The 19,857-nt window shown below is 41.3% G+C and overlaps 1 protein-coding gene across 1 annotated transcript in view; it reads left to right on the top strand.

Moving 5' to 3' along the window:
• Positions 1-1,100: 1,100 nt before the first annotated feature.
• The window catches only part of CMIP (c-Maf inducing protein), a 67,211-nt gene continuing 48,454 nt past the window's right edge, over positions 1,101-19,857 (top strand). Inside the window, exons 1-2 of the mRNA XM_009890382.1 lie at positions 1,101-1,220; positions 12,002-12,052. Of these exons, the coding sequence (XP_009888684.1) occupies positions 1,107-1,220; positions 12,002-12,052 (165 nt within the window). The 5' untranslated portion in view covers positions 1,101-1,106. The remainder of the gene's footprint in view (positions 1,221-12,001; positions 12,053-19,857) is intronic.

The following is a 19,857-nucleotide window of genomic DNA, read 5'->3' as shown; positions in this document are numbered from 1 at the left end:
TATTCTCTTGCAAGACATGGCTAACCCAAGGGTTCATCCACATGGTGGGATTAATCAGCATTTTTGTAAGGAAATATTTTCTCTGCCATAGCAATACAGATCAGTTTGCTTACGCTATAGCAAAGTGAAATAAATGACGTCTTTGAGGACCTCTGTTAAATACTCAAATTACTTAAACAACATGAAGACTTGCATAAAGTACGGTGTATGTACGTATACTCGATAGGTACACAGCTATATCTGTGTGTTTACTTATGTTTAGCACATAATTTTATGTGTGCTTGTGTATATACGTTTGTATTTCAGCTTGTTTCAAGAGATGATTGTACTTCTGTAATGCCTAAGAATTATGGGGATACTAATAAGGAGTTTCATGTTTAAGTTTATTTCCTTGCTACTATCAATTTATGTTGTACATGTAATTGCAAAGCACAGTTACTTATTTGTGTTTTAATTGTGACTTTTACTTTAAACTGGGCATCAGCAGTCTGTGCAGGGAACCAGTATTTATGCATAGGCTGAGATGAGTAGGTTGGTTGCTCTGCTTTTGCTTGCGTCTAAAAGCTGAGGGCTGAATCTTTGGAGCCCAAGAAGCACTGGCAAATGTCGCAGTCTAGATTTTGATGATGTGCTTGATCAACCTTGCAGCCACGCAGAAGAACAAGAATGTGTGGAATAAAACTACCTTAATACAGTGCACTGCTGGTTTGTGTGTATGATTGAGATCTTCATACATTGGTAGCATGTGCATGACCAGACCCCTTCATAGTTCAGTTCAGTTTGAAATAAGGTTCCATTGATTTTGGGTCCAGAACAAATGTAGTTTGACATTTTTGTATTTCGGGCACCTAGGTCTGGCCTGGTTTTGTTTTCATGTAAGTCATCTTAACACTTGAACAAGTTGTGTGAAGGCAGCTGGATGGATCTTTCTGTTGAATGGTCTGTATGGGAATTTTGCTTACCAATTAGATGTTTTGCGGGTATTTTCAACACCAAGAGTAATTTTGATAGTGCTGTTCTTACTTTGAAATTGTGAGACTTCTGATGACTAAGTAAACGTTTTTTTTTCTCCCCTCTCCTTTGTTTTCTTGCAGCCAACTGGGTACATGGAAAACTCCATTTCCTACAGTGCTATTGAAGACGTTCAACTGCTCTCCTGGGAGAATGCCCCTAAGTACTGTTTACAGCTCACAATCCCAGGGGGTACTGTCTTACTGCAGGTACAGTAAACACAGAAGTACAATTTTCTTTCTCTCTTACTATGAATCTCCTTTGACTTCTGTTTGCTATGCATGAAATCTTAATTAGATGGACTCAGAAAAGGCAGAGAACACAGTGCTGTCGAATTATCTAACCACCAGAAAATTTGCTCAGGGTGATAGCTCTGAGATTCTTCATGTTGTTGACAGTCAGAATGGAAATTTTGGGCCACAATGATTAAATCTTCTTGCTGATTTTGTGCATCAAAATAGCGCTCCGTGGAAAGGCACATTGATGCGGGCTGGCACAGTTGTATTTTTACATATAGTCCTATTCCTGCATGAAACAAGTAAAAAATTTCATCCTTCAATTCATACAGGAAACCCATAACTTGCACTGGAACTGACATACACCTTTTCTTGAAAAGGTATTTGATCTTCACTGGAAGATTTCAGTATATTTGTATGAATATCTACATATACGAGTTCTCTAAGTGGTGTCTTCAAACAGAAAACACTGTGTTTGTGTTAGTCCACATTTCTTCATCCGCTTGTGAGGCTTTGTAGGACTCCTTAGGTCATTCCAAGTTTTAGTGACAGAACAGCCCTCTGCAGCACTGAGCTTTGGAACTACTTTAGAAAAGCAAATGAAAACCCAGCTGCTCGGCCCCCGAAGAACTTTGAAGAGTCATAACTTGAGAAAGACCGAATTGACTCCAACTGAACTCTTAGCATAGTTCTTAACATTGTTTCAAAGACAATTTGTTACCTGTTACCTTTTGGGAATTAATTTTACAGTTGAATAACAGCCACGACTATTGTGTATATCCAATTCATGCAGGTAGGACTGTAAACAGACTGAGTGAGCAATTTCTGCAGAAAATGTGAAGATTAGTTCAAACTGTGGGTAACTCATGAAAATTAAAAAGGATATTTTTTTCTTGAAAAAGTATGAACGACTTCAAAGGATTCATCATAATAGAGCTTGTGTTTTTGTGTGTGTACACACACACTTCAACTGTACCACTTTTGCACAAAATGTAGTCCAATAGATAAAAAGACGGGAACATACTGAGTGATACACCAATGACTGTGATGACAATGTCTGCTGGATCATTTGTCCATGAGAATCATGGTATGCGGTGCACTGATCCGTGGTGCACAGTCCAGCATTTAGAATAGAATAGACTATTTCACGTGGATACAGTGATCATCTAGCCCAACCGCCTGACCGATTCAGGGCTGACCAAAAGTTAAAGCGTGATGTTAAGGTCATTGTCCAAGTGCCTTTTAAACACTGGCAGGCTTGGGGCATCGACCACCTCTCTAGGAAGCCTGTTTCAGTGTTTGACTACCCTCTCAGTAAAGAAATGTTTCCTAATGTCCAGTCTAAACCTCCCCTGGTACAGCTTTGAACTGTTCCCACGCATCTGATCACTGGATGCGAGGGAGAAGAGCTCAGCACCTCCCTCTCCACTTTCCCTTGTCAGGAAGCTGTAGAGAGCAATGAGGTCATCCCTCAGCCTCTTTTTCTCCAAACTAGACAAATCTGAAGTCCTTAGCCACTCCTCATAGGACATTCCTTCCAGAAGGGACTTCATTATGTCTTGGTGGTTAATTGTTTGCTGAAGCCCCTGTAGGGCCCCAAATTATGTGGCACCATCTATATCCAGGGCAGGTTTAGTCAAAGGTCTTCTGAAATGGCTCTACCTGCAGATCACGAGAAAAATAATCCCAGTGCTATCATTTGGTAGCCCAAGGCTAAGTGCCGACCTGGCCTGTGTGTTCCGTATTATAGACTTATGTAGAGACATGGAACAGCGAAGTTGACTCTGAGTTGGGAAGCTAATATGACTACCACTGGTATTGGTAATATTAAGTCCAGCTAGGTCCAGCTCTCCTTTGCCTTCGTTTCAGGCAGGATGATGAGTCTGTCTGTGCGCAGAGTTACTTTGACAGCAGCCCAGAGAACACAGTACTTGACTTTCAGCCCTTCACATGGTTGCTGTGCTTGGGGTTTGGGAATGTCATAAAAATATTGTGAGGTTTTGATGATTTTCAGCATAGCAAATACACTTTCACTCTGCAATGGTTAGAGGTGTACATGGAAACGTTCATGGCCACATCCTTTGTGGAGTGTATTTCTGGAGCTCCCTTTCATTTACTTCACTGGTGTAATCCTGGGGATTTGCAGCCCTGTAAAAGGGGGCTCAGCTATTCTCCCATTTTAATCTGAAAACGGTGCAGCTAAGCAAGTTTGGTATGACCTGAGAACGTCTAACTTTGTGGACTCTCCTGGTGCATAGATGGCATTTGTGTGTCTTTTCACATATCCTTGAAGCACAGGCATGTGTCCCATTGCATGCAGCATATGTACGTGCCTATGGTACCTAGAGAATTACTGTGGCTCAAAATGAGTTACCAATTTTAGGCGTTACCAGGGAGTGTAGGGAGTCTGAATTTCAGACAGGCTGCTGCAAGTCCACCTAAGTCCTGATTCTGTGGTTTGAAAAGCCTCTACTGTGCGTGACACTAGGGAAGGCAGGAAGATGAGCCATGGTTTCCCAACAGCTAGATTAGGGTCCTCATTATTGGTGAAATCTTCCTTGCCTAATCTTTTAATTGAATTAATTAGAAAGAAACTCATTTGTCAAGTTGGATGATTTTGATTTTTTTCTTGTGAATGACTCCGTTTTTTCCATAAATTTCCTTAGTGGTGCTAGCATTTATGTTTCTATCTGTTTCAACAGCTAAAATAGTTACATCTGCCTTTCTAAATTCCATTTCTAAGTCTTTATTCTAGAGTTTCTGGTAGCTGCCTTTATGGGCCTGCTTAATAGGAAACAAGATAAAGCTTGAACCCACAGCTGCCTGCTGAGTTTAGAGGAAATTGGTAGGGCACGCAGACTTTAATCTGGAGCAGTCTGCCATTTGTTTCTTCAAAAAAACCACCAACGAGCCAAACACACAAATAATTACGTTTGTGAGAAAGTAACATCTTAGCCTGGATGCATTGGTATTTTCTTCGAAAAGATCGGTGTCTTTATGTAACCTCATAGGAACTGATAAAGAAGTGGAGTGAGCTGGGCTTCTGTTATGTTTATTGCTGACTGGCTGAACAGACTGGATCAAATTACATTATAACTATGGGAATTTCAACATAATTGAAAATACAAACTTTAAAAATGTTTTTAGTATGACTTGGTCTTTGGTAGTGTCTCAATTCTTCAAATGTGGCCAGATCGGAGGGAGTATAAAAATAGATTTCCCTTATACAGCTGTAATGTGTATTCAGAAATGCAAAACATTACTAAAAGCTATGTTTAGTATATTTAAGAAATCAAGATGCAAAACCTGGGTTTGTCTAGTAGTCGAATTCTCTGGTATATGTGACAAAGAGTCTAAGAATCCAAAAGACTTGTCCGCTGAGGTGCTGGGAAACGGAGATGCTGAGAAATCAGCCCTTGCATACTTCAGTTATTTCCAGATTTCCGAGAGACTTCAATACATTTATGGGAAGTTGGGACTTCCGATCTTTTATAAAATCATTATGCCCTGCTCGTCTGAGCAGCAGCATGCTCTGATGGAATGTCCAGCTCTGGTATCAGGAAGCGTGTGACAGTGGAACAAGTAAAACTAGTCCAAAAACATGTTCCTAGTACTGTTTCTTCTGAAGTGTACTTTTGGTGAATTTTTTTTTTTTCCCCCAAAGACTTGATCTAGCTGAGGCTTATATATAGAAAAATGCTTAAATGAACGGCTTTGACTACCCCCCCAATTTATTTAATATTTCTGAGTAATTTCAATTTTATATTTTTGTATATGTTTTTGCACATATACTGTATTGTAAATTCTTTAATACTCTGGGATGCTGTTGACATGGTTTGACATAAAATGGAGCATTCTAGTAGTTCTGAATCACAGGCTCTCCTGATTTTTTTCATTTTGTAGAAATATTTTAAATTCCAACTTCTGCTTCCCTGATTTGAAGCGAAGCAAATTTCGGACAACTAGCATTTCCCTCAGATGCAAATTCATTTCCAGCAATCCTTGTGGGAGGATGTCAGCATGTGGCGTTAGAGCGTCCTTCGTATATTTTTGTGTGTTAGGCATGACAAATGCCACAAGAGAGTCCGAGTCCACGTTCAAGTTCTCAGCCCCCCTCTCTGCTGTCACCAAGGTCTATTTCTGGCTTATTACTGCACAGTAATGAGTCAGAGAAGGAAGAGTGCCATTACCTTTCCTTACATCATCCTGATGTCCTCCCATAGCAATACTGACCCATCCCAACCTATTTTAACACATGAAACCTGACAGGCAGCGCCGGAGGGGATGCAGCTCCTCTTAGGAAATCGGATCACGATAACAGGAGGTGTCTACCTGGGTTTCAGAGGAGGATTTGGTTCTCAGGCAGCAAACGGCTTAATCTGGGCTGGGATCGTATCAAAAAGTTGTCTTCGTGCATGTGCTTCCCACTCAGTGTTTGTTGTATAAGCACAACTGTCTGAGCACAGGCGTGTTTCACCACCCGGCGTTTGGGGATTCTCATCGTCCCTTGTGGGAGTCACGGACAGTCGCTTTTGTCGGAGACAAGGACAGTCGCTTTTCTAGACGTGCTGGGGGCTTGTGTTTTCTTTCCTCCTGCCAAGTGATGTTGTCCCCGGTCCTTCTGATGAGCAGCAATCAACTCTTACAGATTTTATTTTTTTTTCTCTTTTCTTTTTTTTCCTACAGTTGAGGTAGAAGGTGTGAAAGAAGGTGTTGCTGAAGCTGGCTCGAAGGCCACAGGCTCTTTAGCCCAGGAAACGGAAGCTAAATTTAGCCTTTGAAGAAGTGTGAGCTTTTTCTTGTCAGTAATAGCTGGGCCTCCTTGTGCTGGGTTAAACTTCTGACCTTCTGTTTTCCGTTTGTAAAGCACAATGTGCAATTATGGTATTGTGTGGATGTTTGTGAAGAAGGTGCTGCTCTTGGTAGTGAAATAACTGGAATAACCTTCAGAAAGAGTGAAAAAAAACGTAGAGTATAATTTTACGGGCTGCTTAGTAGCAAATGTAGGAAAAGTCCAGGAAAAAGGCTTTGGTATTTCAGTCATGACAGTACTGCCTGCTTTCCCGTGGTGTCCTTTCTTTCGGATGGGTCCTAAATGCCTTAAAGCGGCTACTTCCATCCCTATCACTAGTGTTGTTGTATTCATTTTTTGGCAATCAAGTGTAGTCAGAAGGAAAAACAAACAGAACAGGAAGCCTTGACAAGCACAACAGTCGCACGTTCAGCTCAGTGCTTGAGCACGCTGTTTGTGCCAGGGAGTCCCCACGGTAAATATTTCCACTGGATTTTTTAGTAACGTTTTATTTTAGTCTCCTTGGAGAACCTGGCTTTTGTTTTAAGCATAAGTCCAGCCGATGTTGCCGGTGTGGAGAGGTCATTCAAGGACCGGAATCCAGCAGAGACGGGGAATATTTTCAGGAGGAAAGTAACATTTCTCACAATTACCAGCAACTCTGTCTGTACATTGAGTTAAGGCAGAAGAGTGGCAGATTTCACTTGCAGGCCTGCCCGTGCCGTGGAGGTGCGATGCCGGGATGCGCATCAGCGATATAAAGGTTCTGTACAGGTTGCACTGGGCAGCAGGGTGCATGCCATGGGGGTTCAGCTTCTGCAGCCCAGAGCTGCTCTGCTCTGCGGTTCCTATGACTGACGATAAATTGGTGCAGAGAAGCCTGCAATTATTTTACGAGTCTCAGTAATGAATATCAGCTGGAGGAAAGCATAACAAAACCCCGTCCTGCTGGCCGGAGAGCAAGCGAGGGAGAGAAAGAGAAACATAGAATAAAACCAGGAGGAGTTAAAAACTGAGTCTGGATCGTCAAATTCTGCTTATTGCCACATCTTTTCAGATGGCAAAGTCCCCTTAGGAGGGTATGTGTGAAAGATGGTGTTGTAAGGAAAAATCTGGGAACTTTTTGCTACGTGGACAAGCCTGTTCTTGTATTCTTCTGAGTAACATACGTGCCAGTAAAAAGGGATGCCGTAGTGCTAACTTACCGTTAAAGGAACTTGGTAACATGGCATGTGTGGTGTGGTGGAAATGACAAACTTTCTGCTGATGCTTGTTGCTGTAGGCATATTGGTATCAGTGGAGCTGTGAGTATTTATATTAGTTAAAGGTCTTCACCATCATTTCTGGAGTGGTTGGTTTCTTGCAGAGTTTCAGGTGTTCTGTTTCTCAGCAGCACACAGGTTCCTATTTTGTCTCCTCCTTGCCTGGGTGAAAATTACTGCAGGGACTGTAACACTGGCATGAAACTATTGTTCAGTTTCCTATTTTTCTGCGCAAAAAGAAAATCTCCTTTTAAAAAGTTCACTGCTTTTAATGAAAACGTATGTTTCTGCTTTTTGACTAAGAAATGAAGTAGTTTGTGTGCACAGAAAAATACTTCCCTTTTTGAGCAGAGATGTAAATTTACTTGTGTTCACCAAAGCTCTGTATATGCAGGCTTTTAATCTCTTGCACAGTTTTCCACCTGTGAGCAGTCTTTTTGAAGCTGATGAAATTAATACTTGGAGTAAAGTTGGTACTACAGCTGGTCCCAGGTGGCTTTTCCTCTCTGACCGAACACTTACACCCCAAAAATTCGAATATAAAATCGTTCAGAACACAGTTCCAGCATCAACTCATCTTAAAAAAAAAAAAAAAGTACTACCCACAGTAAGCATTCTTAAAGTAGGTATTTTTCCTCCTCATTGGAATAATAATAAATAAGCTACAATTCGTTTGAATCTTCTTGCACCTTCTAAGAGTTTTACTGCCACATTTTCCTGGTTTCTAAAGTGCTTTTCTACTGTGTTGTGGTTATGCAAAAACAACAGGAGGCCTTGATTGTGCAAGAAGCCCCAATCAGTCGGACCGTGTGCCACCCACAACCCTGCCAAAGCCATTGCATTTGAGAATAAAATTCTCAGCAGAATGGGGCCTAAACATACCAAACACAAAGGGTGCCCAAATGATTATTTTACACAGATAGGTTATAAAATCTCCATTGTATTTCATTCCTATCTCATTGACTATTTCTAACAATAGCAGACAGGACATTTCCAGGTTGAACCTTTTTTCAAGTTGGAAAGAAGAATTGGACCCATCATGTGGGCAAGACTGAGAGTAAGAAAAACTTTCCTGGGCGGTCCAGATGCTTAAGGAAAGCTTGTTTTAAAGTATTTTGTGTCTCATTTTTGCCTCTTTATTGTACCCTAGAGCTGAATAAATATATAGTAGGTTATGCCCTCAGCTGGAGTAAAAAAATGTAGGTGTCAGTTCCCAGGAGTGATGACTTCAGTGCAGAAGTGCTGGGCTCCAGGCACGCACATCAGATAAAACTGTAATTGGGTGTGCGCAACCCCAAGAAATGAATTGTCGTTCCCTCCACTGCTTTACGCTTTGGTGCTTATTGCTCCAAACTTCAGAAATTTTGTGCCCAATAACGTTGATGCTTGAGTAAGTCAGCATGTGCAGAGGTGGCCATCGGCTGGACAGCTGTCTGGATGAGCACCGACAGGAGCCTGATGGCTCTTCTGTCATCCTGGCATGCTATGAAGCTCACAGTTCTTTTGGTAAGAAAGAAATGTTCCCCGCAGACCCTTTCTCAGTGTAAGCCTGAAAAAGAAGAGGGAGGAACAAGGGATGCTGTGTAAGAGTGAGCTCTTCATTGTCTTCTGCAAAAGATCCAGCGTTTCCTGCACATGGCTGTGGTTTTGCAGCTTGCTGGGGTTGGGCAGGCGGAAGGGTGCATTGGAAGGATTAGTCTCTGCTGCCTGGGAGAAGTGGGGAATGCTGGTGTCAGACAGCTCCATCCAGATAACGGCGGTTGGGTTAAATGCATTCAGTCTATCTGTGTTGAACACTGTGGAAGGAGCACTGGTGAAATGACTGTTGACTTTCCAAGTTCCTCTTACCATCACGTCCTGATCGTTAATAGAAGTGTGGGGATTCCATAAAGGTTTGGTTTTCTCCACTTTTGTGTTGACTTTGTTGTCTTTGTCTTCGTTTTCCTTGGAAGTGGTCTTGAACAACAGCCCAAGATCTGATGATTTCTTGTTTTGGAGTGGTTCAAACTCCTAACCTAGATCCAGATGCAAGTTTTCTTCATCACTTTTCCTCTGCAATTGCTAACACTATGGGTAGAGCGTGCTTGGTCCCACACTTGGAACCTGGTCACTTTGCTAATTTTACTTTGAAATGCTTTTTGTATTTTGCTGCTGTCAAGTTAAACAAGTATTGCCTCCGCTGGTTTTGGTTTTGCCTTTTATAGCATTCTTTGTTTGTTTTCTCCTGCAGTATTTGCAGTCTCCTTGTGTCTCTACCTCTGCCTGATGCTGTTGTCCTCATTAACAGTTTCTGTCATCCAGTTTATGTAAGGCTCCAGTCGATTGCACAATCTAAATACACATAGTATTTTCTGGTTATTTGTAGTGGTCTTACAATCTGTAGCTACTGACATCCCCAAAGTAGGAGAATCATTAACAGTTCTCAGCAGTTCCCATTTAGGGCTTTAGCATTTGCTCTTCCTTTAAACTTCAGTGCATTCTTTGGTTTAAGTTGTGTAACGGTCAGACCAGGGACTAAATCAGGTTGACATTTTGCCTGTTTGACAGTACTTCATCTCCCTAGAATATTTTGGATTTTATCAGTTTGAATAACAGTATCTTAGTTTGCATAGCTCCTGTATACTCAATCTACATATGTTTGTGGGGTTTTTTTTTAAGGAAATAATGGATGTGTAACTTGCAATATTATCGTTGCTATTGCTTGGTCTACATGCTCAAGTCTATAAAAACTTTCAATTTTACTTACTTTTAAAGGGCTTTGATGCTAGCATTTGAAATGAAGGTTTTTGTTTGCCTCCATGAAACATTTTTCTCCTTTAAAATAAAAAAAAGAAAAAAGGTTCAATTTGACATTGAATCTTTCAAAGAAGTCTGGTGGGGTTTTAAAGCATTTTGTCTGGACAAAGAAAAGAAATATCCAAGCATATTTACTTAATACCTTTTTGGTTATGTTAAAAATGTTCTTCAGGCTTTTTGTGGCAAACCATTTTGGACCTTTTTATTATATTAAAATATAGTATAAAGTATATTGAATTGAAATTCAATTCTGTAACATATCTAGGTAAAAGGTCTATCTTATAATATGTTATAATGCACACATGCATAAAATACTGTGTAAATAACAAAAAGAAAATAATTAAATATTGGTAAACCAAAATATCCTGAAGATCCGCACTCTAAATGTTTTTACAGTTTTTCATTGCATGCAAAAAAACCCAACAAAACAAACCAAAAAAAAAGAAAAGGAAGTTATGCTTTTTGTTTTCATTTGTAGCAAATTCATATTCTGGTATGTCAGCATTCTTCATGGAATGGAAAGTTTGGTTTTGAGAAACTCAGTGGTCAGCCAAGAGTATTTATGATAGATTTACTCTGCTTTATTGCTAGAGATCTACTGGAGGAGCAACTGAGTCTCATTAATAAATAACGAATCTGTAATACATATATAGAAGAGTATTGCTCCACTTAATTCAGAGAAATCAGTCCAAATTTATGTCACTGAGACGTCAGTATCTGACCTTGGGATTAAACATGGTTTTGGTAACCATGCAGAATTTTTACTTCTAGTATTATTGCTCTGATCAGTGAACTGAACCAGTGTCAGGAGGTTAAATTCATTCTGTGGTGTGGATTTTGAATACTTACCTGAAAAGGTGTCGGGGTGTGAAATTTGTTGAATGATGCTTTAATTTGCAAGTGTGTGGTTTTTAGCTGGTGAAGAACTTCACTTTTTTTTTTTTTTAAATGGATTTATAGGCTATCCTGTAATTTTCACTGATTGTGTAAAACATTTTGAATCATAAGTAAAAATTGCCTATTGGCAGCGATGAGATAGAGTTGGAAAAGCCAAAGGGCATCTCTACCCACTCAAATATTTCAAACTTATGTCACCTTGTTAAGGCATGCATATTTACGTCACTGTAGATGCTTTTATATTTTTTGATACTGAGCCTTTTGACCTTTGGGAGTGTTGAACTATTCCTTCATTGGCTACGAACCTGGCTTTGCACGGAGAATTTCTGGCAGCTGTGCTTAATACAGACAAAAACGAGTGATCGCTGGGAGTGATTATTGCTACATTTATGCCGTTGCTGCAAACAGTCTGTGCAGGTATCTGCACGCCTGTGTGTGTTATGCTTTTCGCTCTCTTTTAATATCGCTGAAAGAGCTAAGACGTTATTTGAGTTGCTTTGGAGCCATCTGAGGAACGGGACAAGAAAGGAAACTAGAGTATGGAAAAAACCCACCCCTCCTAGTAAAATGTCAACCCGTCTTCTTACTCTGCTCCCAATGATTAATAGCAAAGGCAAATGTCCTACAGACATTAAAGATCTGACCAAAACCTGGTTGAAATCAGGGAAGATTTTTCACAGTCTTTGGGTCGGACACCGTTTCACAGGAGGTTAATGTTTAAGGTTTTGGTTCAGTATTTCATGTTGGCAGCAAGGTCTTCGTGTCCCGGTTTTCTGTGAAAATAAACTCTGGTTATTATGTAAAGTTGTAGCTTTGAGCAAAGGAGTTTTTCTCACTCTGATGAGGCTGGGGGTGAAGTTAGCCAGGGTCATAAAGTTCAGAAGAATACAGTGAGTGCCGCCTTACTGGTTTTAGGGCATGCATGGGTGATTTGCTTAGTTTTGGCTGGGTGATTTGAAACACTGGTAGAAACTAATGATTCTGTTTGTAACTTTTGTTTATTGCAGGCTGCAAACAGTTACCTGAGGGATCAGTGGTTCCATTCTTTGCAGTGGAAGGTAAGTTCTGCGCTTCACTGTGTTCCTTGTCTCCTGTAAAAATACTTTTTAGCATTCCCTATTCCTTCATTGTAAGAGCCCTGAATGGATAAAGTCTTTTTCTTACAGAAACCCTAAATCAGAACATGTATGCAGTTTCAACTTGTTCATATCGTGAATACAGTGGACGAATTAATTTGTTACACAGCCCAGCTTTATCAACATGTGTGATTGGCTTCAAAAAGTAGATAGCCAGTAAATTCACATTTCAACTGTAATAGAGATTGGATGGTTTTGGTTTTGCACTATGAAGTGTAGTACGTTACAGAGTGACTACAGCCTAATCATATGCTCTGGACTCCTGGGATACTTGGGTTTTTGTTTGTTTGTTTTCTGTTTCTGAGAAACTAGGGAGAATGAGTGGTTTTTAGAGTTGCTTATTGTAAGTAGCATCAATCTGTTATGCATCGGTCTGTGTTTATGCTTTAGGATTATTTGGATTTAAAGGCAGTTTCCATTTCAGAAGTCTCGAGCTCTTTCTCATTTTCAGTGGGAACAATGGACTGATTGCCCCGAGTAGGGGAAGTGGATCACAGTGACAACATTGTCTCTCAAAAGCAGCACATTCCTCATTGCAAACTGTAGCTGCTGACCTTTGGATGGAATCTCTATGGATCTTTGCAGCTGGAAACAAGTTTTGGCCAGATGCTGAATATGGTTGTCTTCTCTTGTCTTGCGGTGGGAAACACGAGCAGTAGCTGTTCAGCTGAGGACTTGTCTTCAGTAGGGTTTCAGTGAAGTCAGCCAGGTTGGCTGTGTAGCTTATCAAGATTTCAGCCTGCTGACAGCAACCGCATGTGAAAATATAAGGAAGTCCCTCCCACTAAACTGGTTTTGTTGTAGGTGTGTTTGATAGTTGCAAAATAATTGTGTGGCAAAACTTTAGTACTGGTGTGCTTTGTATAGCCATCAGCATCTGGCAGAATCATATTCTGAGCGGATCCAGCTTCTTATCAGTAGGAGCCAAGTGTTGAGATCTCCTTTTCCAGACCACTGGCATATTCTCCAGCCTGTTACCCTGGTTGCCTAATAAGCCTGGGACAGTAGTGCTGATAGCAGAAGGCTGGGCTGTGGTGTGGCACTTTATTTTGGCCTCTTGACAGTATCATTAACACAATGCCTAGCCAGTCTTGCTTTCTTTGCAACTCCTGAGGTTAACAAAGACCTTAAAGCATAGAGACAGTATCTCCATGTGGCCGTTATTTTCCCTCCTGCCTTGGCAGGCAAGGATGAGCCGAGAAAGCATGGGCAGAAATGATGATGGAATTTCTTTTTCTTCCTTGCTGCCAAGCAGGGTGGCTGTAGTACTAATCTGTTGGTGGCATATGCCCACTTTGCTCCTGTAGTGAGGGGAAAATTGGGGTCGGAGGTGCAGCTCTGGAAAAAAAAGTAAGCAGTGGTAAAGATGAAACCTGCCCCCCCACCCTATCAATTAAATTGTGTGTATATACATATATATATATATATATATATATGTAAACGTGCCCAGACAGAATGACCTGGCTTGCTCACATGCCTTTCGGTCATGGAGAGGGAGCTTTGCTCTGTGGGAGTTGTTTTTAAAGGAGTATTTCTTAAACTTTCCAATGCTTCTCACCAAGCCTCTCATTTTGGGAAACTCTGAGTAATTTAACCTGTTGCAAAGTAGAATTTATTTTTGCTTCCTAGTTTCCCTCCCCACCCCCATTAAGTTTGTTTCTGAAAAACAAGTGAAACATTATCTTGATTTGAAAGACCTTTCCTTTACCAAGAATAGCAAGTAGCTTTTTCCCATAAGAACAGTGGCAGGGTTTAGGCACTGCCCAGGTACTTCACACTAACAAATTCTTCTTTGCTAAAATGGAGATAGTTTTGATGGGTTTTGTTGCTTACTAATTCAGAGGAAGAACACCTGGTAACTTTCGGCTCTTTACTTTGGTTGATATTTGGCAGATTTAAGTGAGATCCCAGCAGAACTAAGAGGCAAGACAAGCAGTGTATCTAGAAGGACAGTGAAGGAATCGCAGAATCACACAGAATCACAGAATGGTCAGGGTTGGAAGGGACCTCTGGAGATCATCTAGTCCAACCCCCCTGCCAGAGCAGGGTCACCTACAGCAGTTGCACAGGACAGCGTCCAGGCGGGTTTTGAATGTCTCCAGAGTGGGAGACTCCACCACCTCTCTGGGCAGCCTGTGCCAGTGCTCCACTACCCTCAAAGTAAAGAAGTTCCTTCGCATGTTAAGATGGAACTTCCTATGTTCAAGTTTATGCCCATTACCCCTCGTCCTATCACTGGGCGCTACTGAAAAAAGACTGCTCCCATCCCCCTGGCATCCTCCCATTAAGTATTTGTAAGTATTAATAAGATCCCCCCTCAATCTTCTTTTCTCTAGAAACTAGCATCTAGGAGTGCAGTTATGTTGTCTACCTTAGTGAAGTTTGTCATTTCACTTACATCATAGCCTATGACTTTAAGAGCCAGGTGCCAAGGTTCATCTCACTCCATAATTTGTATGGTTTGATGATTAAGCAGGTAGTGAGGGAACCCACAAAAAAACAGGAAGCCTATTCTTCTGGAATGGGGCATTTACACAAAGCACCAGCTGGCAGAGAGATCGCCACAGCTGTATTATAATTGAGTGGTTGTGCTGATGAATGATATATTTGTCCAGTGGTCTTACAAATAATAGGTCAAAACATTTCTGTGGGCATGTAGAACACAGATGCAAACTGGTGCAGATAGTTGAAGCAGTTATTTGGGGGAAAACACTCAACAGAGATGAGCTTGCTATTGTTCGTACTTGTGTGGTGGAAACATTTAGGGGGGGTCCAGCGGAACCCAGGGCCCCACTGTACAAGGCACTAGATGTAGGTGGAGACCTACAAGACCTTCACTTCCCCTGCCCTCCCCAAATAAGGCTGGAGGAACCCCTTTTACAGATGGTAAACTGATATTCTGAGAGTTTCCAGCAGTGGGGATTGCCCACCTTGATCTTAAAACAGGAATAGTTAGATTGCAATTGTGGGAGCAGATTCACATTCTGTCTGTGTCCTTCTGGCTTTTTCCTGTACCTCAAGCCTTGGGAGTCAGGTGCTGCATGTAGTCTGAGCTACCTGGAAAATGGCTAGGTCTCGTGAATAGCTGTGTTGTTAAATATTTGGGGAAGCTCTTTAGGTTCAGGCACATACTGGTTATCCTTTGGTGTTGTATGAAGGTGCTGAGGTCTGTGAGAGCTTTTATGTGGTGCAGTTTTAAGGATTAACATGCTGTGGGAATTCAATTTGCCAGCCAGCACCCTGGAAATAATTTTTGTTCTGGAGACAAACATTGAAATAAAAATCAAGAATAATTTCTTTAGGCAGCCCAGAGAATAATAAAAGAGATGCTACAGATAAACAGAAATAAAAGAAAACCAAACACATAATTACCATGTTTTAGATCCAGCTCCAAGAGGTTTTATGTGTCATCCAACTAACTAGCTGTCAAGATGCTTACACAGCTTTTTAGATGCGACTTTCTCCTTGAATACAGTGCTCATTGAAGACAGCATGGATGTAGGGACAGACTGTTCCTTATGTAGTCATTTTCTCTTTGGGTTTTCCATTTCAAACCTTCCCACTAAGGGTTAGATACCCTCCCACTAAGGGTTACTTACAATTCTTCATTTAGTCAGGATATCAGTGTGTATCACAACTCCTAAAGGATTACTGGTCACCTCAGCCAATTTTTAGAAACCCCAATTTCCTTCGGGTTATAGCTAAGCCAAACTGTCTTTGTCCAGAGAATAAACAGAACATGTTAACAACTGTCCAGATCCTCAAACATAAACAAATCATTAATCCATTGTGTAAGAAACGTTCTTTTTAACCAGGAAGGTTGGATTGAAACCATGATATGTAATCTTTGGTATTTGGAAGCTGATAAGTCATAACAGTGTATCAATAAAGATATCAACACTTTCTGTGACTATACAAGAGAATAACACATGCAGTTCATTGCCCTTTCTGGATCCAGGCTAGACAGAGCGGTAACCAACCCCTTCTGTAGGGGTTGAATACAGCTATGCTTGGCTTTGAAGGGTACTGTGACTAGCAATTTTGGGACACACAAATAAGCAAATATGTACCCTTGGCATTTTCCCAGACAGTATCCATCTACTGTGTTGCTTGTTTATATCTTGCCGTCTTTGGGCTAAGGACTTTCTGTGTATTTGTATAGTGCCTAGCACATGGAGGTAGAAAGCGCTGAACCCTACTACAACACATGCTTAAAGTATTAGTCATTAAAAGACCCGCTTGACTGATTTAGTACCATGTTGCACTTGAATTAAAAATGAGGTCTTCTCCTGAGGTCTTCAGGTCTTCTCTTGTGACATGGAGCACAGGTACAGATTTATCCTTGTTGGGGGGAGCACAGCTAAAGGTTATGCAGGGCATGTTGCATTTTTTAGCATGCTCAACAGTAAACTCTGAACACTGCCCTCATTGTGGCATGTGGGTTGCTTGTGTTTTCTAGTTAGCCGAATGATGCAGCAATGAAACATGGCAGTTGATGGCCTTTGGGAGAATGTCCTGAATTGACACAATATAGAAAGAACAGACCTAAGTCTGCAGTAAAGCATGAAGCATGACTCAGGCTGGGCTTTGTGCACCTCTGACCTGGATCTTCTAGAAAGGCTTGCCTGTACCTTGTCTTTCCTACTGATCCTATTAACCAGCTCTTGACTGTCCCCTAATGAGTAGTGCTGCTTGGTTAAGGGGTTTTACCTATCTGTTAGCATGGACAGTGCAAATGTGTTAATTGTAGAATTGTTTCGGTTGGAAGGGACGTTTGAACATCATCTGGTCCTCTCCCCACCTGTGCCGCCCTTTTCCTCACTGAAAGCAGGATATACTTTGAAGTTCGAGGTTGCCGAGAACCTGTACGGCTGAGCAGTGAAGCCCCAAACCAGTCAGCGTATTCACGTGTGGTCTCAAATGCTGAGCGGAGGGAGCAGTCACCTCCCTCACCCTGCTGTCTGTGCTCGTGCAGCCCCGCATGTGTGCACAGCCCTGACTTGCAGTCGACAGTCGCATTACCTTGGTTTTAAAATTCATTTTCTACACAGACACCATATTTTGATTCCCATGAATTGGGGAATCTGGAACAATGCTGTCATTTGGGATTTGAAAACACTTTGCATTGAATGCTAAAACAGCCAATGTTGGCCTTCATTCAGAAACTTTAATTTTGGATTAATACTTCCATGGTTCTCGTAGGGAATGTTTTATCTGTGTCTTCAGGAACCATATCCTTCCATGCACAAACAGCCCCATTAGTCGCAAAGGGATATACTGTCATATAATGTCATACTTGACCTGAATGACGATACGCTCTCTGGTCTTTACTGTGTCCAGGTTGTGAATTCCTTGTCCATTAACACTGAATATTTTTTGTACTATAGCTATGGGCGAGTATCAGTTTTTGTATCTAACAGTGAAAAGTTCAGAGGGAGTTATTTTTCTGTGCTTTGAAACGGCAAAAAATTAAGTTGAGAGAAACTGTTCTCAAAAGTGTGGTAAAGCCTTCCTTGTGTAAACCACCTTTACGGTTTTGTCACCATGGTAATGATTAAAAATAGTGATGATACAGGAGTGGGGTTTATATAGAATTTAAATGATGACATTAAAGAAATTTATAGCCTTAAATCATGCCTTCAAACTATGAGATCAGGAAAAGAAATCACATTGGTTGTGGTTAAAAAGGCCCATGTCTGTCATTTGTATTTAATCACCTGACTTATGATCTGAGAGAGGAAGCTTTGATACCCTGTGACAATTCAATAGCCCCGTGCTGTACTGCGTAGTGAAAATATTATTCAAAGAGTGCAGCAGTTCTTTGGAGTGGTGGTTCGTGGACTTCAGACCCCATCTTTGGTGCTTACGCAGCACATGACTGTTTCTCTGCTTTCTTTAGCTGAAAACCTGAGGTATATTCATGGAACATAAAAGTTCCCATTTTCTGTTATTCTGAGGTGCAACAATAAAATAATTATCATACAATTAGGCCACTGATGGCTTTTTTCTTTGTATTTTTTCTTTTTCCTTTTGTGTCTGTATACGATAACACGTGGATAGGAGCCTAAGCAGTGGAATTAAGTTTTGCCTTTCAAAGCCTCAGGGCTTTGAAAGCATTGTGGGCTTTGATGACACACAAGTTTTGGAGTTGCAAGTTTCTTGCTTTGACAAATAAAAGGCAGGCAGGCCGCAAGTTTTTGGCTGGTGGTTTTACTCTTCCTGTGGAATGCATGGGTACCAGTTATGGGGGACCATGAACAGGTTTTTTAAGATAGCCAGAGCCTCTCCCCTGCAGGACTCTGAGCATCCTGATGGAGTTTCAGACTGGACTTCGTACTCTGTAGGGAACACATGCAGGCTCCAAGTGGTGTGTTCATGGATTTGTGTTGTCAGGAGGAGAAGCTGGTACCAGTTAGAGCTTTCTGGTGAACATAGTGGGGCTAAAAATATCTCTTGACATTTTTCAGTTCCTGATGCCCCCTCTCATGGTTAGGTTGATGTTTACTGCAAAGATGAGGTTTTTTTTATTTGAAAGGCAACATGAAATGCAGCTGTGTCTGCCTGCGTGGGGCTCTGCAGTGACATCTCCTTGCTCTTCATGTGGTGACTGGTAATACCGTCTGGTTTATAGTCTGAACAACCTCATTGCAAATTCAGGAGCTACATCATGGAAATCTTGTTATACTTACAGATTTTTGTTTCCATAATGTTTATTTTTTGAAGATAAGTATTCTCCCCTACAATTTTGTTTGTTTGTTTGTGGGGTTTTTTTGTTTGGGTTTTGTTTTTTTTTTTTTTTTGCTTAAGACACCTTCACAAGCCTGTGAAGTCCATTGGCTCCCTCATTCTCCCGCACGAGTTTGGCAGTCTTCGGCCATCTGTTATCAGAAGTCACTTGAAAAATCTTGGCCTTGTTTTCTGTTTCTGAGATGTCAGTTTGTGAGAGGTAACTGCGCTGTCGCAGCAGAAAGGCATTGATCTCACTTTGGGAAGTGGAAATGAATAGATGAAAAACAGACAAGATGTTGACAGAACTGGATCTAGACAGAAAGCTTTCTCTTTAATTTTTTTTTATGAATCACTGGTGGTGTTTTAAGAACTGGAACAGGTGAAGTGGTTAGGTTTTTTTAAGCTTTCGCTGCCTTTTCATTAGGAAAATACCTTACTCTTTCTGGGGAGCACTGGAGTAGGTTCCTCCCATAAGCTACATCTGCAGCAGCGGCGGCTGATCACTGTCTGTGCTCAGCATTGGCTTAACATGAATCAGTTTAAATCTGGGAGCTGTGTGTCCGTGTCAGCACAGCACTTTGTCCAACCAAAAGAGGCTCTCGGCAGCATGCTGAGATGCCAGCCTGGGTCTGAGCTGCTGCTCTGAGCTGCTCTGCCCTCATCCAGCCATACGCACGCATGGGCTGTATACCAGTAGCTGCCTCCTGCATTGCCAAACCAGGATTTTTTTAAGGAGGCAGAACTCAAGCCAATTAATGGCCTAGTGGTGAAATCTGAGTAGAAACTAGATAGTTATTTTCTATCTTGCTTTAGTCAGGACCAGCTCTAAATTTTCCCTTCTAGACTTGGATGCTGTCCTATTCAAACTAATATTAGGTCTGAAGATAGAGGGGTGTCAAAAACAGCTGAATAAACAGGTCAGCTTGTTATTGTGTACTTAGGTCTCGGCTCTGAAGAGGAGTAAATATAATTGCTGGAGTATGTTGCTTCTCAGGAAT

This window comes from Charadrius vociferus, unplaced genomic scaffold (genome assembly GCF_000708025.1).
Source record: "Charadrius vociferus isolate BGI_N301 unplaced genomic scaffold, ASM70802v2 scaffold498, whole genome shotgun sequence".
NCBI classification, from domain to species: domain Eukaryota; kingdom Metazoa; phylum Chordata; class Aves; order Charadriiformes; family Charadriidae; genus Charadrius; species Charadrius vociferus.
This window is presented reverse-complemented; position numbering and strand designations above follow the sequence as displayed.